General features: G+C 31.7%; 1 protein-coding gene across 1 annotated transcript in view; it reads right to left on the bottom strand.

The window, feature by feature from the left end:
• LOC140439806 (sulfite oxidase, mitochondrial-like) overlaps positions 1-24418 on the bottom strand; it is a 107869-nt gene extending 83451 nt beyond the window's left edge. Inside the window, exons 1-4 of the mRNA XM_072529950.1 lie at positions 24306-24418; positions 23968-24254; positions 22340-22427; positions 13313-13488 (exon numbers count right to left, since the gene is read on the bottom strand). Coding sequence (XP_072386051.1) covers positions 13313-13488; positions 22340-22427; positions 23968-24254; positions 24306-24334 — 580 coding nt within the window. The 5' untranslated portion in view covers positions 24335-24418. The remainder of the gene's footprint in view (positions 1-13312; positions 13489-22339; positions 22428-23967; positions 24255-24305) is intronic.
• Between the last annotated feature and the right edge of the window lie 2309 nt (positions 24419-26727).

Raw genomic sequence — 26727 nt, 5'->3', positions numbered from 1 at the left:
ATATATATATATATATATATATATATATATATATATATAATCAAAATCAAGAACGGCTTTTATCACAATGAGATCATTTTTTACTAACATAAATCTCAATTTAGAACCAAGGATGGGAATGGCCGATACTACGTCTATATACGTCTCCATATTATTAAATTGAGTTACCTCTCGATATTATTATGAGAAGCTGAACTATAGACCTTGAAAATATCTGACATCAAAAGATTAGAAGTTATTGAAATGTGGAAGTATAGTCGTTTGATTTTTTGGATAAACGTTAAACAAACGAGAAACTATTAAGCATTATGCAAAAACCACGTGAGTTAATATTTACCATACACAAGAAAAAGTTAGAATATTTTACTCATGTAATGAGAGAAAAGAGATATGCCCTACTTCATTATATATAAATTAATACGAGGAGGCATTGATGCTAGTGCTCTTTTGGAAAAGGTTTACTTCCGTACTCCCTGTGGAGACACTAGATCCCAAGACTTATTTTATTTAGAATTTTATAATCGAACTTATACAGTAAATAAACCCTTACAGAGAATATGTAGAAATGCAAATAAATTTAATAGTAATGATTTTTTTTATCTATCACTAAGTAGTATTAGGAATAAGATCAAAAATACCTTTTTATGTAATCACATTGTGTTTTAATAGTTTAAGCTAAATTTAAGTTGATTTGTAAAAAAATGGCAAGTCCGTAAATAAACATTACATTCAGCTGATCATGTAGGGTAAAATAGAGGGAAAGAGATCGGGAGGAAAGCGAGGAATTTCATAGTACAGAAACCTCCGTGGTATGGCTACACCTCCATTGCATTGAGTTGTTCAGGGTGGCGGTATTTGAGATAAAAACAGCTGTAACGATTGCTAGCCTCCGCCGGGAGATGTCACCCTAATAAAGACTCAACCTAATGAGGCGATACTCAATCATGATACTCAATGTTTGGAGAAAGTATCAATCAAACTTTTTTACCGACAGGTACTCTAATTAATACAATAGCCTCATTATTGGATCGTCAAAGAAGAGAAAGAAACTAGTAGAAAATTATAAATTTGATAAGGTTGTTTTTTGTTTGTTATTTTTGAGACGTTTGTTTGATGAAAGTTTTTGTTATTTCTATAGATTTATGGATGTTTATTTATTTATTTTTATAGATTTTTATGAAAATTAAAAAAGTCGTGTTTTAAAAGTAACAACCATAAAAGTCTTCGTAGTTTTTAGTCATCCATGTTTTATTTTTGGTCTCTCGTGTTTTCTTTTTATTTCGTCTATTTATTTCTTTGTACTCTCTTTCATTATTTTATCAAGTTTTTCTTGCTTGCATCATATTTATAATTGTCTGAGTAGTTCGTTTAAGGATAGAGTTAGAAAAATAGAATAATTAAATGATTGGATACAATGTAAAAAGGTGAGTGCCATTTTATATTAATAGGCCAGAGAACTAAGGATTTTCCCGTGATATTCGTTGATACAGGTATCTAACAACTGCTTTTGTTAAATTTGGTGATACCAATATGTAATAAAGAAAATATGCAAAATATTGAACGAGATTTTTTTACTTATAAACAATGCAAGATCGCTATTTGATTTTAAATACTAAATGTGAAGATCAATGAATTGAAGGGCCAAGTAGAAGAAGGTGTTATGTAACATTTTTTTAAACAACTTAGTTTTGTCATGCAAAAATGTTTTAAGTAACTATTTATCATAAATCGTTATTGTTTTAACTCTATCTAGCATATTAACGGTAATACACAAACGCATAAGGTGTTAAGTACAGTAAAATTATTAATAGATACTGGAATAAGGAGTCATGGGCACATAACGCCTTTTTCCATTCATAAGCTACCTAGTTTATTTCACATCGCAAATGACAACACTGCTTCCTCCTTCCATCACCGGATGTCTTTATAAACGTTAAGTGAAACAGAACACAACAAGAATATTCGCGCATAGATATGTAATATACTGTAGGGTACTATAGATAAGTAATATGCTATTCACGTCATTCCTCTACTGAATTTCAGTCGACTGTCGAGGAGTAATTTTTAATATAATTTCTCTCGCTTAGGAGGTATAAAAATATGTCTCAACGCGGAAAAAGGTTGGTTGAAAAGGCGCAAGCACAATATACTGATTTAAATTATTCTTCAAATACCAGCAATGGCAATGAAATAGAAGGTGCGTATTTTTTTAATTATTACTGAAAGTAAACAAAAATAATTATTGTACATAACGAAATTTAATTTTCAGTTGATACTCAACACATATTACCTGATAAAGAACAGATTTCCGATTTACCAATGACACATATGTATGCATCAAGTGGCATTGAATATATTTCCAGTGAAGGAGTGCCAAAAAGGGTGAAAATGGTGCCAAAATCCATGAATGAAGAAGATAGAGATTTGAGTTCTTTAAATATTAACATTGAAAATAAAATGGAAGGTAATTATTTTTTATTAGTGTGAAACCATGAATTATTCAAGTCTTAATACTTAAGTTTGAATACTTTAAGTTATAATACTGGTACTTTTTAGTTGACACTCAACAAATGTCTGATAATGATTGAGTTCTACATTCACCTGCGTCATGTTTATTTGAATCAAGTGGCAGTGAATACGTTCCAGGCGAAGAGAAATCTAGTGACGACGGTGACAGTGTAAAATTAGCAAGTATTGGAGTAAGTAGTCGGGAAAATACTAAACAGGGAGTGGGAAATCTTGAAGCAGAAGAAAATATTACAAGCGTAAGCTTAGAAGAGGCCAGTTCAATGAATAATCTTCAGACATTATCTGTAGAGGCAACAAACACCGCTGGAAATATAAACATTTTTAATGGTAGCATAACGACAAAAGGGACAAAAAGAATAAAAAGTTTTCCAATCAAAAGAAAAACTAGCAAGCTTAGGGTAATAAATCCCGATGCATGGAAAAGAAGAAAGGCGTTACTTGCTAGAGAACAAGGCAAAGCCTACACATCCAGCACAGGTAAAATTTTATCAGAAAAAATAGCTCGTTTAGAAAATCTGTGTACGGAAAAGTGCAGACTAAAATGCAGTAGTAAATTAAAGGATGTAGAACGAAAATCAATATTAAATAATTTTCATGTCCTTGATGTTAATGGAAAAAATATTCTTTTATTTAAAAGTATTATTCCTAAACCGGTAGCACGCATCAGAAGAGATGCAATAAAACACAAATCTGTATCTTATCGATATACTGTTGTATTCAATAACGAAGAAAGTTTTGTGTGTTAAAAAGCATTGTGTTCGTTATATCAAATAGGGATCAAAAAGTTAGATGTCATTAAAGGCAAGCTAGCCACTGGAGCATCAGCTCCATCTGTCGATAAACGTGGTCGACACTGTAATAGGCCAAACAAATTAAATGATCTTGTAAAACAGGAAATAATGAATCTTGTCGCCTAATCTTAATATGTCAATCATGTATCGATTGTTCATTGCTAAATGCAAGGAAAAACAAAAACCCGAAATGTATTTTATAAAAAAATCATAATATGTCAAAATTTTTTCTACAGAATTTAATTTATCGTTTAGCTATCCAAAGAGCGATACATACAGTATTTGTGATTCAGGGCAAGCTAGTGAAGAGCACCATGAGAATATTAAGAACGGATTTAACTTGATGAGTAATGAGCGCACTAAAGCAAAAAACGATAATACGGTATTACATTACAATGGATTTTGCAATATACTCCATTTCATAAGGTTTCAATATTTAAGAATAAACCAAAAGTACCCACAGAAAATGTACCCACTTTTCTAGAATTTTAGAGAAGACTGGAAATATATCAGACAAAAAAATTGCTGATATTGTTACTCAGTTGCCATATATTTCAAAAGAACACCGTGGATATTACGAATGTGTGATTCGTGAATATGAACAAAACAAAAATGCTCCAATACCGCAAAAACGTCAACGAAAATAGTAATATGTTATTAAAACATTTTTTTTTTTATTATTTCAATAATAATCTCAATCTGTTACTGATTTTGTGAATGAATAAATGATTTATTTTTTAGTTAACTCTTTATTTCGGTAAACAATCTATTCCTTTTGGTATTTGGTAATAATAGAAGAAAGTGTCATGTACATTTTTTTTTTAAAGAAGGGGAAACTGATAGTATTAAGAGACTTAATATATACTAAAAACTGATTACTTATATCCTAACATAAACACTATAATGTACTAGTTTCAGTGTTTTTAATAAAAAAATTCCAGCATCATTCACTAGAAGTGGATTATCTTGAAAACTAATTTTTGTAACTTAACACCTTCTTCCACTTGGCCCTTCAATTATATGGAGACACATTTTAAAAAGTGACACATTTTTACTAAAAAAAGCATAGAAAATGCTTTAAAATGTGCTTATTTTAAAGGATTTAAAATTAAAGTTAAAAAATTAAAAATTAAATTAAATTAAAAATATTGTAAAATAGTTTTGCAAAAGTACCTACTGTGATTTTAAGCTTATAAATAATTAAAATAACTCAGATACAATAACATCTAGGACATTAATTTGTTTGTATTAGATATGTTTGCATTTTTACACGAATTCCAAAAAAACGTAATGTCCTACGACCCTTAAAACAGGAGATAGCACTTTTTTTTCAAAAATTCACTGGAGCTTTGTTTATAAACAATAAGCAATTTAAAAAGAACCATTTGAAAGATGTCACGTTTAGACAAAAAAACGTAAATTCAAATTTCTAAAAGTCGCCATAATGTCCGGTTTAACTCAACGACAATTTATTGTTTTTTTTAAGTTGGGGTACCTCATGGCATAGATCATAAAAATGCATTTGGTTAATTTGTTAATTGTTTATTTGCCTGGGTAATTTGTATAAACAATTTGAAATAAATATTTATTTTGCAAAATTTTACTTTTCTTTTTCTATTAATAGTAGAAAAGGTTATGAAATAATAATCAACTCAAATGTTTATGTATTATAGCAATAAATAATAATGTTTTACCCATAAATTTTACAAACATTATTTTTTATCTGTAAATCGAAATCTATACGTGTTACTAGTTCTTGAATTATGTTTATTATTTTTACAATTACTTTTTATCGAAAATATCAAATACATATTTTACACAAATGAATTGTTATAATCTTTGTATATAAATAATAATTATAGAATTAATCTGTATATATAATTAACAAATTACAATTTACATAATTAATTTTACTATTTTTATTTATAATTGCACAAAGTGTATAACAATTAGTTTCTTTAATATACACTTCTCCAAGAAATTAACGCACCACTTCAATAAATCAATTTTATTTGTAAACAGGCAAAGAATAAAAAATAAAACTTCACCAGATTTATTCTACATTTTATTAGTAATATATTAATTTGTCTAATCATCAGAAAATGTTGAAGTACAGGAGAAAAAAAAATAAAACGGAAAATTCTAAAAAAATAATGATAGAAAAGTAAACTAAAATATGAAAAAAGTCTTAATAACGAGTGTTTCCACCTCTACTACGTATAACAGCCTCACATCGTTGGCCCATACTTAAAATTAATTGCCGTATTTCATTTTGGTCTAGTTTTCTCCAAATCTAGATCAGCTTCTCTCCCACTTCCTGTAAGTTGTTTGGTTGGATCCGTGTCGCTCTTAATCGCCTACCAAGGATATCCCAGGGATTTTCAATCGGATTTAAATCCGGACTATGTGCTGGCCATTTCATAGTGTTAATTTCTACCTCTTCTAGATAATTTGACGATCTGTGCAGCGTGAGGTCTGGCATTATATTGCATTAGTAAGAAATTTTCACCGATATAAGGAGCGAATGGTACTACATGTTGCTTCAGGATCTCCAATATGTACCTTTCAACTGTAACAGTTCCATTTTGTATGACCACTTGGTCCTTACGTGCGGTCAAAGAAATACCACCCCACACCATAACGGATCCTCCACCAAAAAATGTGGTGTGTGAGAAGTTACACTGAGCATATCGTTCGTTGGGTCGTCGCAACACACGAACACGTCTGTCGTTATTGTACAACAAAATCGGGATTCATCAGTAAATAGCACTCGTTTCTAGTCAGCCTTTAACCAATTAACGTGTTCTCTGGAAAAATGTAGTCTCCCCTTTCGATGCTCTGCAGTTAATAGAGGGCCCCGGGCGGCAATCTTAGGTGTTAAGTTGTATTTTTTAAGTCGCTGGTGAACAGTTTCAGTACTAATTTTTATAGTATGCACGTCTCGAAGCTGAATTTGTAGACTTCGATGTGTTACAAAACGTTGTCGAAGAGCAGAAATTCTTAAAAATCGATCTTGAATAGGGGTAGTTACCCGGTTTCATCCTTGCCCTGGTCTGCGAGTATAATTCCCTGTTTCGAGGAATCTTTCTAACACCTGTGAGACGGATGTGTGGGACGCATCAAACCGAAGACCAATTCTTCGGTAACTTCAACCTTCCTCCGACAGTATCACTGCTTGGGCACATTCATCTCGGGTTAAATTACGTGATTGACGCTCCATAATGAACACAATTAACAATAATCAACAATTAAACAGTAGCTGAATAAAATTCGTGAACACTTGGAAATTAGTTTATTTAAAGAATTAGTACATTTTTTGCTTCTTTTGGTTTTGTTGCAAAAAAAACTATAGCGGTAAAACACAGTCAATAAATATAGAGTGTACGAATAGCATATACAAGGGGCTTGCAAAATATAACATTACAATGGAAATTTTTATTAACGCTAATAAAATATTTTAATATTTCAAAGTGGCGCGTTAATTTCTTGGAGAAGTGTATTATGTATTTATATTTTTTTAGTCAAGAAAATAATTGTAAAACTAATAAGTATAATTTAAGAAAAATCAACACGTATAGATTGGAGTTTCAAATAAAAAAAATTTTTCTAAATTTATTTTAAAAAAATTTATTTTTTATAACTATAATACATAAATATTTAAGTTATATCTGCTTTCATAACCTTGTCTAGCACTAATAATAAGAGAAAAGTAAAATTTTGTATATTAAATATTTATTTTAAATTTTTTAAACAATTACTTGGTTCAAGAAACAATTCACAAATTAACTAATTAAATTTTTATATTTCCTGCAACGAGATACCCCAAATTAAAAACATCAATTTTCGTTGATTTGAACCAGAGACATTGCGACTTTTATTTTGAATTTATGAATTCAGCTTTTAAAATAGTAAAATCAAGAAATAACAAAAATGCTAATTCGGGTTCTAAGGGTCATTGAATTATTTTTTCAAATTCGTGTAATAATGCCGAATAAAAAAATTAACTTTCTATATGTTGATGAGTTATTTTAAATGTTTATATATTTAAAATCACAGTACTTTTGTATAATAATACGCATAATAATGTAGATAAAAGCTTTCTGGGATAAACAATTTCAATGTTGCAGTAACTGTTAAGTTAAATTTCTTGAAATTTTTTTAGCTGAATACATGTGGTATCGTCCCTATTATTACGCAAAATTAAATTTTTTGTGCATTTTTAGAAAAGTTATTATTAATTTTCAAAAAAATTTAATTTTGCAGCTATTTTTGCAATAACTAAACAACAAATTAATAAAAATAACTTTACAAACACTCATTTTAAAGGATTTTCTGTGCTCTTTTATTAAAAGTGTGTCACCTTTTCATATAATTTGCCGATCTTCATCTTTAATAATTAAAATAAAATAGCGGTCTTATATTGTTTATATAGTGTTTAACATTTTGCATATTATGTTTATTACATATTTTTATCACCAAAATTATCAAAATCAGTTGTTAGATACCTGTACCAAAGAGTGTCACGAAAAAGACTTTTTATTTGCTAATTTCTCTGGTCTATACTGTATATACGATTTTAAATGATAGGTTTAAAAATAATCCATGACAAATGACAGAAAGGACAATGCTTTATTAAATGAATAGAAATAACATTAAATATAAAATATATTTTAAATATTGAAATTGTGTGAATTGAATTATTCCTTTAACATAAAAACTACAAAATATTATTTTTATGCATTCTATGGCGGGCTAACAACACTTCGAGATAATTATAACTTCTTAAACAATAATAATACTTCCAATGTTACTGTAATTAAAAGTATACAATGTGAGATAAATGTATTAAATGATTGATTTCAGTAGTGGCTCAGGATAATTATGAAATTTGTTTTAAAGGAGTTGTGTAATAAGGCCTAATTTTCATATAATATTTGCGATATTATCAACTCTTCCGTTTTCTTCGTAATCTTTTTCGACTTCGTACTACTTCTTCCACTTCTTGTCCTATTTCTAGATTGTCATCTAAATATCTATCTTGAATGTATTCCGCTTCATTTTTGTTTCGTAAAAGTTTTTCCATATTTTTAATACTTCTCCTTTTTCGGCCAATGAGATTTTGGTCGATGAATAAATTCATCCAAATATCAAAACTATTATTTTATAATTAAGATAATTATAGAAATAAAAAAAACAGCAGAATATATCACAAACAGCAAATTTGAAAGGCTATTGGATACGGATGCGAAACTTGAACCCTACGACAACCGGAAAGAAGGTAAATAGACGCCACTGAAATGTTCTGTTGAAGAAGAATGTTATGAATTCCGTGGACCGACCACAGGACAAATAATTCAATTCTAAATGAGCTAAAAGTCAGCAAACGGCTATCCAGTAAAGTACATCCAACAATTTTAAATAATTTGGACATGTTATGAGATCAGACTCAAAAAACATGGAAAGTCTTATTATCCAAGGAAAGGTAGAAGGTCCAAGATCTCGAGGAAGATTCCCAACAAAATGAATCGATCAAATTACAGGAATACGCAAAAGACATATGCATGAGTTAAAAGAAATGACCAGGGACAGAAATCTTTGGAGATAGTCAATATACGACATCACGATGACCACTACACTCCTTCCGGGGGTCAGGATTAACTTAAAACATATGTTAAGTAGGATACAAAAATCGTACGACAATTATAAGGTAATAAGAACCAAAACACATGCTCTTGTAAGATCAGAAATGATCATTGGGCACGTTTTTCAAAAGAAATGACGCATGACTTATATAGTCTACAAAAGAAAATTTATTATAAAAGGCCAACAAATGAAAATGAAGTAACTAATTAATCCAAAACAACAAGAAAAGTATACCTGGATTGACTATCTAAGAAGCTATATACAGAGATAGAGTATATGACAGAATCAGAAACATCAAAAATAACTAAAAACGAAGAAGTTAATATAAATACGGATGATGACAAAAAAAAATCACTTGAAACGCTGAAAATGAGAAAAGCTGTTGATAAAGATATGATACCAAATGAAATGCAAAAATATTATGGAGCAGCATGAAGGAACAACTAACAGCAGTAATTAAGAAAATACCGGAAAAATTGAGAATTAGAGAACTAATCCTGTTATTTAAAAAGGTAATTAAAAAGGTCAGAAATTATACAGTTATAAACTTTTTAAATACCACCCTACAACTTTAGATTGAAAAAATTCTGCAAAAACCAATAAATTATAGGACAAGCTAAGCAGATGAACAACAAGGTTTTCGTACTCAAATATCGTGTATATGTGAAGTATTCGTCATAAAGCAAAGCCATTAGGGTATAATTGATCAGCATTTCTGTATCCATTGAATTAAAGAAAGCATTCGACAAAGTAGACTCAAAAGTACAATTAATATTTTATATAATAGAGAAGTTTCGTTAGATATCATCAAAACTATCAGTATAGATCGACAACTTTGGGATCCAATAGAGATAAGTAACGAAATACGACAGGAGACCCCATTAAGCGCTACGCTTAAATTTAATCATGGATGAGCTGTCAAAAGCATCAAAATCATCAATATAGGAGAAGAATATTGAATAGGGTACAAAAAAGTATGTAGATGACCCAACATTAATAAAACAAGATGAACGTGGTCTACATAGACTAGTCCAGAGATTCAGCATAAGAGCCAAAATTATGATGATCTCATCTCAGAAAACAGAATGAATCAGTAAAGAACCAACCAACTATAACTAAAATCACAATCAAGATGCACTAGAAATAAACAAACTATGACACTTAAATGTTACAAGGAACACTCCCGAATCATGATTTACTATGTTTAAACTTTGTAAATCATGATTTGGGATTTATACAATGTATATACATTCTAAATCATTATTTAAGAGCGTTCCTTGTAACATTTGCCGTGTCTTGGTTTGTTTATTTCCAGTGCATCTTTATTGTGATTTTAGTATTATAGATGTAAATTCGGAATCTTTGGCGTCAGCATTAAATAAGAAGTGAAAGTAAATTACTGCAAGTCTAAATTCCATATTGAAGAGTGAAGAAACTTTAACATCATACCATTCTTATTTGCGGCGGTATATTGGTATTGCGATCACAAAATCAGTTTTCTCATTCTATTAAATGTTGACCGTGCAATTTCTATGCGGCATCTAATTTCTTTTGTTCACAGTATTTTCTGTAATCCATGCTCCAAGGTATTTGTACGAGTATATTTGCTCAATTTTTATATTATCTAGTTCTAGTTTATCTCTTAAATGTTTTGTTGCTTCGTAATTAAAACTTCACTATATAAATTAAACCACAATGGTGGTAGAATGGCCACTTTATACATCCCACGACGAATCTGGATGTCCTCAATTAGTTCATCTTCAACTTTCACTATCGCTGTTTGATTCCAATATAGGTTAAATATAATTTCTAATATCTCTAATGTCTATGTTTTTGTTTAACAAACTTTATTTAAAACTATTACGCTGCACTCTGTCAAAAGTCTTTTCGAAATTAATGAAACGGTTATATTATTCCAGATTCATATCTAGGCATCTCTATGAAAGATCTTTTTCTTCCTATTGCGCCATCTCCTTTCGAAGGTTGGCGATTCAAATAGCAATTGTAGCTTTGGAAACTGCTGCACGAAAGATCTCTGTGGATTAGCGGTCAAACCATCTCCTGAGATCTTTCAGCCACGTGTTCTGTCGTCTTCCAACTGATCTTTTGCCCTGCACTTTACCTTCCAATATGATTTGGAGTAATTTACACCTTTAAGCTCTCAACACATGACCCAGTATTGTATTTTTCTCTCTTTGATATGCTGAGTAATTCTTTTTGTTTACCTATGCGCCGAAGTACCTCACCATTAGTAACTTTTTTTATCCATGAAATTCTCAGCATCCGTCTGTATATATACAGTTCAATGCAATTTGTGTATTACTTATATCTTCGTATATTCTCTTATGTGTTCTATTGTGAATTAATTTAAAAAATAATTTTAAAATATGACTCATTAAGGCTATGGAGTGATGTTAATTGCATTTCTTTGATTTGGCTTTTTTGGAAAGCAATATAAATGTCGATTGGAGCCATTCTTTAGGTATTATTCCTGTTCTATACATGATCTTGAGTGTTAAGTTAATATACTCAATATACAAACTTTTGAATAATTCGATGCAAATTCTATCAGGCTAGGGAGATTTTCCACTTTTAGCTTGTTTTAATGCATATTCTATTTCTCCTCTTATAATGTCAGGACCAGTATCATGTTTGTATATATATATATATATATATATATATATATATATATATATATATATATATATATATATATATATATATATATATATATATATATATATATATATATTCAGGGATTCTACAGTATTCACTGCCTTCCCTCGCTCAACCGTTTCCATCTCTCCCTGTTGTCCCATTCTCTATCCTTTAGGCCTTTCTCACTGATGGCGTCGTCTACTTCGTTCCTCCAGAATTTTCGGGATCGTCCTCTTTTCCTCCTTCCTATGGGGCTCCATTCGGTTATTGTCTTTGTCCATCTGCTGTCGCTAGTTCTTCTTACATGTCCATACCACTTTAGTCTTTTTTGTTCTATATATGTTAGTATGTCTGTTTCTATTGATGTTCTTTGCTTTATTTCGTCATTACTTCTCCTATCCATTCTTGTTACTCTGCAGCATCTTCGCAGGCATTCTATCTCTGTTGCTACTATCTTACTGCTATTTTTCTTTTTTCTAATCTTGTTTGTCTTCTACCAAAAGAGGTGCTTCTGTCCTCCCTTTGTCATCAAAACGCCGTGCTATATATTTTGTCCATCTGTTCACTTTCTGGTTTAAATCTAATATGAGTGCACCACTTTTATATCTTAGTAGTCTAGTTTGAACTGTTTTTCTCATTTTTGTTAGTTCCTTAATAAGTCATATTCCTTTCCAAAATTCTTCCAGTTGTTAGCACTGCTCACGTAACAATCTATCTAGCTTCTTTTATTTTCATCTTCATTAATCGATCCATTTCTTTATATTTAATTAGATTTTTTATTTTGATGATTTTAGCAGTCTTTCTTCAATGATACAATTTTTGTTTTCTTTCATTTGGTTTTAAGTTTTAACTTCCTGATTTATTTACTGCTTGTTTTATATTATCCCATTTCTGATCAACGTTACAGCTACTTTTATTCATTTCTTCTGCATTATGTAGAGTTTCAGTAAAGAATTTTACAGTTTGTACCTTTGTTTGTGGTTCCTTTAATATCTTAATATCAATCCTGTTATAGTTCTGGTTATGGTCTGAACCGATATCTACTTTAAGGTAACTTTTGTCAGAAAGTGTAGAATTACGAATTATAATTAAAATAGATTAATATGCCTATTTACGGTTACGATAATAATGTCAAAGTTAATTCGTGAAAGAACATAACATTATTACAAATATTTAGCTCGGTTTGACTCTAAGAAATATTTAATCTTGTGTCAACAGCTCTACACGTCTATCAGAAAAAAAGTCATCGTTTTTTTAATTTAATATAAATTGGAACTGGTTACATGTAAGTGTAAGTAGTACTACATAAAACTGTTCAGAATTATTTAGGTACTCTAAAAATCGTAGAAAATACAAGATGATTGATTCGAAAAAACAAATTTTTGTATGATATCAGAAAAGTGGAAGATCTAACAACGAAAATACCACATAAAGATCTGCCGTATTACAAAATCCCTAAAACAAATTTTATAATTATGATATCCAAAAACTTGTATAGCTATTTCACAAGTATTCAAATACCTATTGTTATGCTTGCAAATATTATCTCTGAATTATAAACTTACATTTAATAAAACTTTTTCGTATTTAATATTTAGTATTTAATAAAACGTATTTTCAGTATACTCTGAATTTGATTGTCAATGTACTATATTACTTCTATTTGGGATGAATTAGTATGAAATTGTTACCTATACGATATTTTTCTAAGAAGTCAAGAGAATCTGCATCATAGTTTTCTTTGGCTGTTGAGAATTTATACACTGGTCCACCTGCAGAGATTTGCAGTGTATGTTCAGGATTTTTATCAAGATAATCAGTAATATCGTATACTCCTCGGTTGTATGATACCCACACTCCTGCTTTCCTATAAAAATAAAAAATTTATTTAAGAAGTATAAAAGACAGAAAGCCTGCTTATCATAATATCAAAATGTTTGTATTTTGAGAACGATTTCCGAAGTTGAAATTGAAACGACAATGAACTTACATTAATCTTTAATTGAGGCTTATTCCCATTTAAATAGTAATCACAATATCAGTCGTGAAAACGATATACGTGAATGTAAGGACTGTGAGGTAATACTTAGTGAGATTGGAGGCCAATACCACCTAACACAATAAGTTACTTATGCCAGACATTGAAGTAAATGAGGAACCGAGGCCAAAATACCAGACATTACTACAAAGGGTGGACTGGCGCTGGCCAAAATAAGTCCAAGAAAAATAAAGAGAAAATGAAAACTGTGTAAATAGCGGCAAGAACATAGATCTGACACAGATAAATCATAAGGTGGCCAAAAGTAAAAAAGTAGCTGTAGCTAAAGCTAAGGCAGAAATATAAAAATTAGATATAGAAGAAGATATATGTATAAAATAGCCTAACATACAGTAAACAGCTAGATATGTACTTAAGATTATATGTATCAGACACGAAGTTAAAATGTTCCAAATGAGAATAGAATTGGTTTCCTAAGCAATTTATCCAAATTTTTAATTTTGAAAATAATAGTTAAATTTTCGTTTAACGAATACTACAATTTCGTGTCAAAATTTTTTATTTTTATTAAATTTATAATTATTTTTAAAGCTGATTCATATCATTATTATAAGTAATCCTACAGCTCTTAGAAGGCCTCCACTTTATTAGGTTTCACTTAGGCTTGGGTTTGCTAGTTAAGAAAAGAGAACTAATTTATATATATAGCGATAAAACATATGCTACCTGAGCTAAAATATTTATATACCCATTACTATATGCCCATTATGTGCCATAAATAGCACACACCAAAAGAAAACTTTTAACTCAATTTTTGTCGTAGCTGTATGCCAGCAGTGTACGCGAGATATGCGGCATAGTTCTGACGACGAGATAGGCAGCCGTGCGCAGTTTTAAATTCATTCTTGTTGAAATTCTGAACCACATATAACAGTGTTTAAAGTTTGAGGTTATTTTTCATGGTAAAAACGTTTTTTATGGCGAGAAAAAATTGATATTCATTGTCTTGTGATATTAGATATATTCTCAAGTGGGTACTAAAAATTATTAATGTTGAAAGTCTCTTCTGGAAAACCCCAAAAAGGGATTGTCCTATACACGGTACACTATGAAGTTATGGACTCATTGATTGTTTTTGTAGATATGGATCCGAAACTATTTTATGGTACTATTTTATGAGTGTAGTTCGAATATCAGATAATACTAATAGTGAAGAATCAGATCTCTCCGATGAAGATGGCACAAATGAGATGATATTGTTTCAAGATAGTGACAATGAGGAGCGTGAAGATTTACTAAGCAATGTCAAGGAAACTGATATTCCTGTCACATCCTCAGATTCCTCAGATGATGATATCCCCTTGTCTTAAAGACTGCTATATAAAAGGAAGACGAAATCTCATAATTGGGTGAAAGGCATTCGAAGAAGATAAAAAAATTATACAAAATTTACTTTTTCTAAAAATTTACCTTCCCAGATTTTACAATTAAAAACTCCGGTCCAATTTTCCAAGTTTTTTTTCCTGATAGTCTCATAGAGCATATCACAGAACAATCAAATTTATATTCAGTGCAACAACGTCTAGATAAACCAGAGAATATAAAAAAATACGAAATAGAACAATTTATAGGAATAACTATTTACATAATACTACATAATACTAAAATTCAACTTCAATCAACAAGATAATATTGGAATGTTGGTCACCGAGCAGTTAGCGATGTGATAAGCTGTAACAGATTCGAAGAAATAAAACGTTTTTTTTTTTATTTCAATAACAATGATAAAATGATTGATTTTGAATTTTGAATAATTTGTCATGTCCATACTGATCATTTTCAGACTAGTTTTGAGCCAAATCAAAGAAAGGTTACTCGTGGTTCCGAAAGAAGAATTTCTAGCTGTAGATGAACACATAAGTGAGGCTTAAAAATCTTTGTTTGGAGTGGTATTTCGGGATTCAGCTATGATTTTGATTTATTTGCTAGTTTCCAAAGTAATATTGTACCTCTAGGAGCACCAAATCTTAGTATGAGCAGCAACGTGATTGTCAAATTAGCAGATTCTATACCAAAACATCAATATTACAAATTGTTTTTTAACAATTGGTTCACCAGCATACCTCTTATAATATATCCGACCAAAGAGGGCATTTTAAATTTGGGAACAGTGAGACTAAATCGTGTTCAGAGCTGCGATGCTAACTGAGAAAGAAGTGAAGAAGCGCGGCAGAGGTCATATGGTACTATTGTACAGAAAATAGCCAATATACACAATGTGTATGTCAGTGTAGTGTCCTGGTTTGATAATAAAATCGTTCCTATAATGTCAGAATATGCTGGAAGTGAACCAAAGGGAGAAAAAAAATTTCAAACAAGAAAGTATACATAAAATGATACCTTGTCCTAACAGTGTCCTTATCTACAACTACATGGGAGGTGTAGATCTCCTTAATTCCATGTTAAAATTTTATCATATAAAAATTAGGTCGAAGAAATATTTTTTACGAATTTTTTTCATTTCATTGATATGACAGCAGTGAACTGTTAGTTATTAGCCAGAATAAGTAGCGAATAAATTTGATTTACCCCTTTCGGATACCAAACTGGTAATAGCCGACGTTCTATGCAAAGCGGGAAAACCAACTAAACAGAACAGAGTATGAAGACCGTAAAGTAGTAGCCTTCAGCAGATGTACGCGTATAAACGAAAAAAGGGACCCACTAAAGAAATAACCCAAGAAGACATCCGTAAAGATGGGTTTGATCATCTTCCCTATTGGAATAAGAGCACTACGTCAAGATGCAAATTTCCAAACTGTATTTGCAGTTTCATACTGCATAGTGTATGCTGTAGCTTCTAACTTGTTTGAATTTAATATTAAATTGTTGCATGATATTATATATGTGGCACCAGAAAAAATTTTTTGTGAATAAAGTTTTCCTCGTAGCTAGATTTTTTTCAGTATTTTTACGTGAAAATAGAATTAAAATTCTTATCTGAGAATTTCTTTTTGACAAAAAATAAAAATTCATTCGTGAAAAAGTTAACGGTCTTAGGAAGATTCTTTACAACTTGTCATTAAGTATAAATAGTTGCATAAAACATGTTAGATGTCTTTAGTGTCTTTTACTAAGTAGAAAGTTAAAGTCTCAGAAGATGCCATAAAGCGGTTAGAAACTATTAACACCGTAAATAACAGAAAATTGGCTTACCTTAGGCCACACTAAGCGTAATAATGAATAGTGATTTTTACAGTTGATTCTACAAGGCAAGATTGAGTGCAAGAGAAGCCCTGGACGCAGATGTATATCCTAGCTCGCCAAAACTCCGAGACGTGTGATCAATGACAGATTTCTACTACACAATACAGAACGTCAAAATAAAGCTTTTTCATGCAAATTATCTTCTGGTCGAAATTTCCTCGTCACTTTCAACCCTGCAGTCAATCCAACTACCCAGATATCTAAAGTACTCCACCCTTTCCTGGATTTTGTTATCTAATTTTAGTATTGAGTTTTCGATATTAATTTTTCCGACCACCATCCATTTTGTTTTCTTTGCGTTGACTGTTAAGCCCTTTTCAGTGCATTCGTTGTTTACAGCGTTTAACAGGGTTTGAAGGTCTTCTAAGCTTTCTGCCATTATGGCGGTGTCATCTGCGTATCTGATGTTATTAATAATTTCACCACTGATTTTAACACATTCCCGACGATTATTTAACGCTCTCTCAAAAACTAGTTTAGTGTAGGCATTAAATAACATCGGTGACATAACACATCCCTGTTTGACACCAGGCTTAATGGAAACCTTAACTGAAACCTCTTGATCCACCTTAATACAAGCGGTCTGATTGTAGTAAATATCCATAGTAGATAATAGCTTCATAAACTTACAGACCAACATTTGCAAGTTGTTTATATTTTCTGCTAGCAATACGTTGTCTACTTATCGTATGTTGCTTATAGGAATGTGATAAGCTACCCAGCTGTTTCATTGTTTTATCCTTCTCTCCGTGTTTGATCTCGATATTTTCGGTTTATTGGGTATCTTTTTCAACATATATTTTTATCTAAACGTTGGCGTTCGTAAACATAAAGTCTCTCCAAAAATCTCCTTCAGTAGTTATGTACCTATTTTTTATGTTCTTATAGGAAGTAACTTCTTACGCATCTTAAGAATTTTTATCGATTAATCGTATAATTCCGCATGTATTAACTTCTTGTAGTGGCTGGGTGGATTGAGTAGCTCAACTGTCAGTGCCGGTCCCAGGCCCGGATAAAGGAGGAGGGATTGCGTCAGGAAGGGTATCCGGCAGTCAAACCTTACTAAAACCGTAAAACTAATAAATATAGAAAGCAGTTAAATGGCTATAGGGTTTCTCATAAGCGATGCGCAGTCGCGGCCTCACCTGACTCCTGCAAAAAGTGAGCAAAAGCTACCCCCTTAGAGGACCGAAGGGACCAAAGAAACTAGTCCTGAGGATTGAAACTCTCAACGTCGAAAGTATGACAGGTAAAGGAAAAGAGCTCGCTGATTTCATGCAGAGGAGAAGGATTGGTGTACTTTGTGTACAGTAAACTCATTGGAAAGGTAATAAATCGAGAGATCTTAGAAATAGATGTAAGTTAATAATAGTATAGTATACTAGTGCGAATAGTCATGGTAAGAATGAAGTGAGTATTATTTTAAACAACGAGTGGAAGGAGTGTCTTGTAAGGATAAGCAGAAGTGATAAAATAATGGGTGTCCAACTAAATACGGGTAATACCAACGTTAACATCATATACGCCCCATAGGTAAGGTATGAAGAACAGAAAAAGGAAGAATTTTGGAGTGCCCTTGATTGCGAGATGCTTAAGATACCTGTAGACGAAAAGTTTTTTATTGGAGGTGATATTGATGGACATATTGGTAGAAAAAGAGGGGGAATAGAAAGAGTTTATGGAAGTTTGAGATGGGAATAAGAAATGGTGAAGAGAATAATGTGGTTGATTTTGCAGTGGCAATACATTCTTTATAAAGACTGAAGACCAGTATGTTACCTATAGTAGCAGAGAAAGGGAAAGTCAGATAGATTTTGTGGTGTGTAGAAAAAGCCAGCTAAAAGAGATTAACTAGTACTAGCTTAATGTAATAAACGGCGAGTTCATACCGAGTCAACACCGACCGGTGATAGTGGATATGGAAATAATGGTGGGCAGAAAAGAAAACGAGTAGGGCACCAGAACGTAAAGTGGTGGAAGTTAAACGACAGAGAATTGTCAAAAGTTTTTAAGAGTAGAGTGCTGAAGAGTTTGAGGAACAAGGTACGGTAAATGACTGGTGGGAAGCCAATACAAAAGTTGTGGTACGAGTGAGAGAGGAAGTGCTAGGGAAAACATCTGATAAAGGGCCTCCTAGGAATAAAGAAACTTGGTGATTGGACGATGAAGTGAAACACAAGGTTAGGGAAAGGAAATAGCCTAGAAAGAGGTATGAAATGTCTAAAAGAGAAGAAGATAACGATTTACACGATTTAACGATTTACAACGCTGTAGCTACCGCTAGGAAAGATCGTCTTCACAGCTGTATGAGAAGTTGGAAACACCCGAGGAGATAAAAAGGTTATACAGCATTGCTAAAGCAAGGGACAAGTCATCAAAGGACTTGGTCCACGCACGGCAGATTAAGAGTGCAGATAGAAGAGTCTTGAAGTTGTGATTGAAGAGTGATGAAAAAACCGAACAGTAACGAGAAACACTAAACTCATGTTGGCCAATGCCCTTATTTTTTCCATTGCTAAATACGTAGCTGAAACATAGACTCTAAAAAAACGATAGAAGTAAGATCGATGCTTTAGAAATGTGGGTCTACAGAAGAATTTTACACGTATTCTGGACACAACACAGAACCAACCTGTCAATTCTGAAAGAACTTAATATAAAAACAGGCTATTAAAAAACCGAGCATATCTAAATTACTTCGTCAGATAGCCAGAAGAACGGGGACTCTGGCACTATAAGTAAATACCTACCATAATTAGATAAATTAAACTAAATACAGAACATAAAAGCAGATGTAGAATAGAACAAGCCAGAAACAACTTCTCAAAAATGTGACAATTCCTCATCACCCGCAATATTGATTTAACCCTACAATACTGCATGTTAAAATATTATAAAATATACAGTATCGTCCTGTCTGCTGCGAAAGTTTGGACGTTAACAATCAACTCGTTATGATGTTTAAAAATCTTTGAGATCTGGATATTCCAAGAATGATAGTGCCAGATAACATTTTAGCTAGAATATATTTAGACAAGGCAAGTATAACTTCCCGCAGTTGATGATGGAATGGAAAATATAAGGCAGACGCTGTCGTGGAAAGGGAATAGAAGGAAAAGTAGAAGGCAGTAGACCAAAGAAGGTAGACCAAATTAAGGCTGATGAGATAATCCTTACATAACATAACCACATAATAACAGTAACAATATTTAGAGTGTATCTCGCCCTGACAAGGGCTTAAGAATGAAAAGGACATGTATATACACTTCTCCAAGAAATTAACGCACCACTTCAATAAATCAATTTTATTTGTAAACAGGCAAAGAATAAAAAATAAAACTTCTACATTTATTTATTCTACATTTTATTAGTAATTATAACAATTTGTCTAATCATCAGAAAATGTTGAAATACAGGAGAAAAAAAAATATAACGGAAAATTCTAAAAAAATAATGATAAGAAAAGTAAACTAAAATATGAAAAGAGTCTTAATAACGAGTGTTTCCACCTCTACCACGTACAACAGTCTCACATCGTTGGCCCATACTTAAAATTAATTGCCATATTTCATTTTGGTCTAGTTCTCTCCAAATCTGGATCAACCTCTCTCCCACTTCCAGTAAGTTGTTTGGTTGGATCGGTCTCGCTCTTAATCGCCTACCAAGGATATTCCAGAGATTTTCAATTGGATTTAAATCCGGACTATGTGCTGGCCATTCCATAGTGTTAATTTCTACCTCTTCTAGATAATTTCTGACGATCTGTGCAGCGTGAGGTCTGGCATTATCTTGCATTAGTAAGAAATTTTCACCGATATAAGAAGCAAATGATACTACAGTTGCTCCAGGATCTCCAATATGTACCCTTCAGCTGTAACAGTTCCATTTTGTATGACCACTAGGTCCGTACGTGCGGTCAAAGAAATACCACCCACACATTAACGGATCCTCCACCAAAAAATGTGGTGTGTGAGAAGTTATACTGAGCATATCGTTCGTTGGGTCGTCGCAACACACGAAAACATCTGTCGTTATTGTACAAACAAAATCGGGATATATCAGTAAGTAGCACTCGTTCCCAGTCAGCCTCTAACCAATTAACGTGTTCTCTGGCAAAATGTAGTCTCCCCTTTCGATGCTCTGCAGTTAATAGAGGACCTCGGGCGGCAATCCTAGGTGTTCAGTTGTATTCCCTAAGTCGATGGCGAACAGTTTCAGTACTAATTTGTATAGCATGCACGTCTCGAAGCTGAATTTGTAGACATCCATGTGTTACAAAACGTTGTTGAAGAGCAGAAATTCTTAAAAATCGATCTTGAATAGGGGAAGTTACCCGGTTTCGTCCTTGCCCTGGTCTGCGAGTATGATCCCCTGTTTCAAAGAATCTTTCTAACACCCGTGAGACGAATGTGTGGGACACATTAAACCGACGACCAGGTAACTCCAACCTTCTTCCGACAGTATCACTGCTTGGGCACATTCATCTCGGGTTAAATTATGTGATTGACGCTCCATAATAAACACAATTAACAATAATCAACAATTAAACAGTAATCGAATAAAATTCATGAACACTTTAAATTCACGAAAATTAGTATATTTATAGAATTAGTACATTTTATGCTTTTTTTTGTTTTCTTGCAAAAAAACTATAGCGATAAAACACAGTCAATATATATAGAGTGTACAAATAGCATATGCAAGGGGCTTGCAAAATATAACATTGCAAATGGAAATTTTTATTAACGCTAATAAAATATTTTAATATTTCAAAGTGGTACGTTAATTTCTTGGAGAAGTGTAATATATAATATATAATATATATATATATATATATATATATATATATATATATATATATATATATATATATATATATATATATATATATTTATATATATTATATATATATATATATATATATTTATATATATTATATATATATATATATATATATATATATATATTTAGATTATTATGCAGGTATTATAAAGAAGCACTTATATCTAGCAGGATCGTGATATATTGATGATTCCCAAAATATGGTTATTATAATTATTTAAAATTCTTTTAATCTTATTTATGTACTATCTTCCTCAAATAAGTATGTCCCCTATATCCTATAATAAGTATAGATGTTATAAAGTCTTATGTCAGCATATAAAGAAAGTGATTAAATATCAAACCTTTTTTTGCGTAAATAAAGAGTAAAAGTCAGTATTCACTAAAATAATTTGATTTGCAATATTTTACAAAAATTTCCACAATGAACGTCTTTTATGATGGGATGCGCAAAATGATGTATTTTTGCTTCTAATTACTGGACTCTTCCGACGAACGAAACAATAGGGAGGTCAGCATTAATTGTCATATCAGCAAGGTATTAGTTACTGCCAAGTGTTAAATAGTCTTCCACTCGTCACTTTTTCTAATGGGGTTGCTAACTACTTACCTCGTTTTATGTTTTGCAACGTCCTCAGCTGTATAACTAGGTAAATCTTCATCATATTCACCAAGTACTACTTTACTAGTGGCTTTACCTAAAAATATTTAGATACAATGCTGGTGGTATTCTAGTCCTAGTCTACCAGATGAATTTTAAGTTTTTTATATCTTCAAACAAAATTTTTATTGGTTAGGACAGAAATAGGAAATACTGAAAATATCATATCCAAAGAACAGCCAAATAAAACCATTACGCTTACTATCACTATTCAAGAGGGTATAAAAGTCAACGGTAAAATTGTTAACAACATCCGGCATGCCGAAGACATAGTCCTAATTACTGGAAATTAACTGTGAAAGTCAAGTGAAGGAACGCCTGCGAATTTCTTTGAGTCTATATTGGAATTAGAAAGCTAACGTTAAAATGAAAGATAACGGATAATCAAGAAATAGAAATATTTACAAAAAAATAGAGGTGCATCTTTTCACCATTGCTGTTTAATGTTTATAGTGAAAGTTTGTGCCAGAAAGAAGAATCAGTAGTCAAAGAGAAAATTAAAATATCATTGAACAAGGAAACCACACAGTGTTATTTACAGGAATGGAAGAGAACTTATAGGCATTACTTGCATCACATAAAAAAAACAGAAAAAGAAAAATGTGAAAATACAGTCTTAATGTGAATTTGTGTGAACAAAACAGAAACCATGCAAAATACCAATTAAAAATATATTCATTATCATTATTGGCTCCACAACCCATGGTGGGTCCTGGCCTGCTTAAGGATAAGTCTCCATTCTCTCTTATTCTTCACCTTGGCTTTCCAGTTTCGTATTCCCAACATTCTCAAGTCTTCCTTCACCTGATCCTTAAATCGTGCTCTGGGTATGCCTCTCCTTCTCACTCCATCTATTCTTTGGTTATAAATATGTTTTGGTGACTCCATCTCATTCATTCTCTCTATGCGACCTAACCACCGCAGCCGGTTTATTTTGATGGAATTAATAGTATCAGGTTTGTCATACAGGCGGTAAAGTTCGAAATTATAGCGCCTACGCCATAATCCGCCCTCCTGTACTCCTCCATAGATTTATCTATGGAGAGAGTACTTCTTCATCGATCTTTGTCATCGTCCATGTTTCCGACGCGTAGGTGAGGATAGGCTTAATAAGAGTTCTGTATATCACTAGTTTCGTTCTTTTTGTAACTAGGCTTGTTGTTAAAAAATTTTTAATCCATAATAGGCTCTAAAAATATATTAGTAAACAATAAACTAATTGAACAATTGGAAAGCTTCTTTGTTGAATATACCTCCCTTTTTTAGATACATTAAACTTCAAATAGAGAACAAGAATAGATCAGCCAAGTATAAGTTCGTGCAACTGATAATGGAATGGAAATTATAAGGCATATGCCGTCGTGGCAAATAACGTATCTATGTAGCATAAAAGAATAGGCAGTAGACTTACAAATGCTAATAAGGAAAGTCCAAAGTAGTGAAAAATTTGCAGCAGTCATGCCAGCCAACACTAAGGAGACACCTCCCAAAAAACAAGAACCAACATAAAAAAAAAGACTACAAACATTCAATAACGTAGGAAAATAATAAATATCTTTAGAAGTTTTATTACTTACCAAGTAAATAGGTCACCGATCCCACAAAAGCGCCTCCTATAACAAGTGTTTTTAAAAGGGCTGCTCGATCTCTTGTAGATTTATTTGTGTGAAACTGTTTATAATAGTTTTGACTAAAATCATTATTGTTTATTCTATTAAAATCATAATCGGGAAACGACTGTCCACATATTAAATTAAGTTTTGATTTGGGAAAACGTTTGCTGGAATTTTTAGGGGCATTAAGATTACAAAATTTCTGTGCAGTTGGACTTGCTTTTTGGTATGTTCGAAATCCCGTCGACAGCCTAAAATAAAATGGAGTTATTTTTAGTTATGAGTACTTTATTGATACCGACCTTCTCAGAGCGCCTTTAAAAAGTTCCATTTTTTAAAACACAAATGAAAAAATAACTTGACATATGTTAAAACATGACAGAAAATCCTAGATTTACATTTCATTGAAAGTGGATATACAAAGGAGGCGTATTACAAAAAATTGCTTTATAAGATGTATAACATCTTCATCTATCCTTTCAATATGTTGTAAATCTTCATGTGTCTTATTTTAAGGACTACTGCTCTAAAAATTATTACAGTATACTCCCTCTATAACGAACACGGTTATTACGAGGTTTCGCTTATAACGAAATACATTAGATGTCCCGTGAAATTTCTATTGAACTATAACCGTCTATAGCGAGGCAAATTTGGTTATAACGAGAGAAAATAAGGTCCAAAAACGTGTTTTTTACGTTTTTAGTCCGGTCGTGGCTATAAATAAATACCTTTTCAAACGGCCCCTCAATAAACTTAACTGCAGCCCGCAATAAACTTCTTTACAATAAATAAATACAACTGTTTCACATCTTTAGAAAATATTTATGATAGAATGATACTGGACCATTTAAAGCAGTTAAAAATAACAGAGTTCTTAAAATTGCAGAAGCAATAATTTATGTTAAAATATGATTTATACATTATGTAGTTGGAAAAAAATATAAGTACAGCTTTTTTGTTTTATTGTATATTATTGATAATAAAAGTAAACAACTCTTTTATGTTTTAATATATTTCATTGACAATAAAAGTAAACAGCTTTTTTTTCAAAAACGCCATTCAAACAATATTTATTAGCATCTTATATTGCTCCGAATGGCTTCACTATAGGAAGTTAATGGTTTAGAAAACTACAGATTCATATGTATGCACAGTATTATGATTTTCTGATATAACGAGATCGGCGTATAACGAGGTAATTAGTCTGTCATTTCAGTTCTCGTTATAGAGGGAGTCTACTGTATTTTAAGTATATATGTAGTTAACTGCAACTAGTGTTTATTTATGTTAAACTTTTCTTTTTCTTTTTTGTCATTTATTAAATATATTTTGCGCCTATAAACAAGCTTGGTAAATATATACGCGCTCACCGAAGAAATTAAGGCAGAAGAAATGGATATGAAAATTTGCCAAAATATTATAAAAAATGTTAATACATTGATAGGAGATTTTAATGCAATAACAGGAAAAAATATAAAAGTAAAATAGGAAAACATACAAAAAATGAACCAACAAATGACAATGGAGAAAGTATAATAAAATTTTTGCAGTAGAGAATGGAATGTGTGTAAAGACTAGTGGAGAATGGGGCTCCTTCAGACATAAAAATTTGAACTGTCATATCACTCTAAATACCTGACCAAATAAAGAAAGAAAATATTCATAAAATACATTGTTCACCTAACTTTCATTGTATATATGCTTTTAATATTAAACCCTATACTTGTTGTAAAAAAAAATCAAAACCACTTTTTCAAAAATGTCTAAAGGTGCTAGAGATTATTTATTATAATATTTAAAACTACATTATGATACTTAATCAAACTCCTAATGCATATTGAAGTTTTCCAATGAAACTGAAAAAGACAATAATGATTTCTGTCGCTTTGTAAACTGCTCAGAAGGAGTTGGCAAAAGGGCTACAATTTCTGATAAAGAACCACTAGAGATATCTGGTACGATGGGATAGAAAAATTTATTACCGTAGATTGGGGATACTTTGAACTCGGGGGTTATTTTGATCAAAACTTTAAAAATTAATTATATGCCTCAGGCGTGTGCGCTTAGCCACTGCCGATAACTGAATTTTGCCTAGTCGGCAGCAATGTTACTGTTATTTAGTATTTATGACCATTCATTCGATACCGATACACACGCGTGTGCTAGAAGTACAAGCATTTTTTTGGAGTATTGAGTTTAACATAAATTTTGTTAAGTGAAAAACTTCGTACATATCACGGTAAGTATATTGTTTATACAACGTATTCTTTCATGTAGTGATTAGAAGTACTTTGATCATGAATCTCACTGAAAATAACGTAAGCAGGTTATGGGAGTGATTAAGAGTACGGCGTGAAATTACTGGGGGAAACAATGATCAATACAATGGGCAACATTGATCGTGTGATCAATGTTACCCCAGACGATCCGTATAATCGTTTTTTCGAACAGATGAAAATATTAATCAAATAAATATTATTTAAACGTATTCTTTCTTGCAGAAAAATGCCCCGTAAGCATAAAAGATTACTTGGCAGCAGAAGTTACGCTGATTACCCTCCAGCAAATTTAGAAAGAGCCATTGAACGGGTAGTTGAAGGTAGACTATCTATTAGAGAAGCATCAAGACAATATAAAATTCCCTTTGGTACCCTGTATAACAGATATAAAGGAAAACATATTGGCACCCCCGGACGTCCTACTATTTTCACCAAAGGAGAG

Source organism: Diabrotica undecimpunctata, chromosome 4, assembly GCF_040954645.1.
Source record: "Diabrotica undecimpunctata isolate CICGRU chromosome 4, icDiaUnde3, whole genome shotgun sequence".
Classification (NCBI taxonomy): Eukaryota; Metazoa; Arthropoda; class Insecta; order Coleoptera; family Chrysomelidae; genus Diabrotica; species Diabrotica undecimpunctata.
Note: the sequence above shows the minus strand (reverse complement) of the source record. Positions and strands in the feature narration are given on the sequence as shown.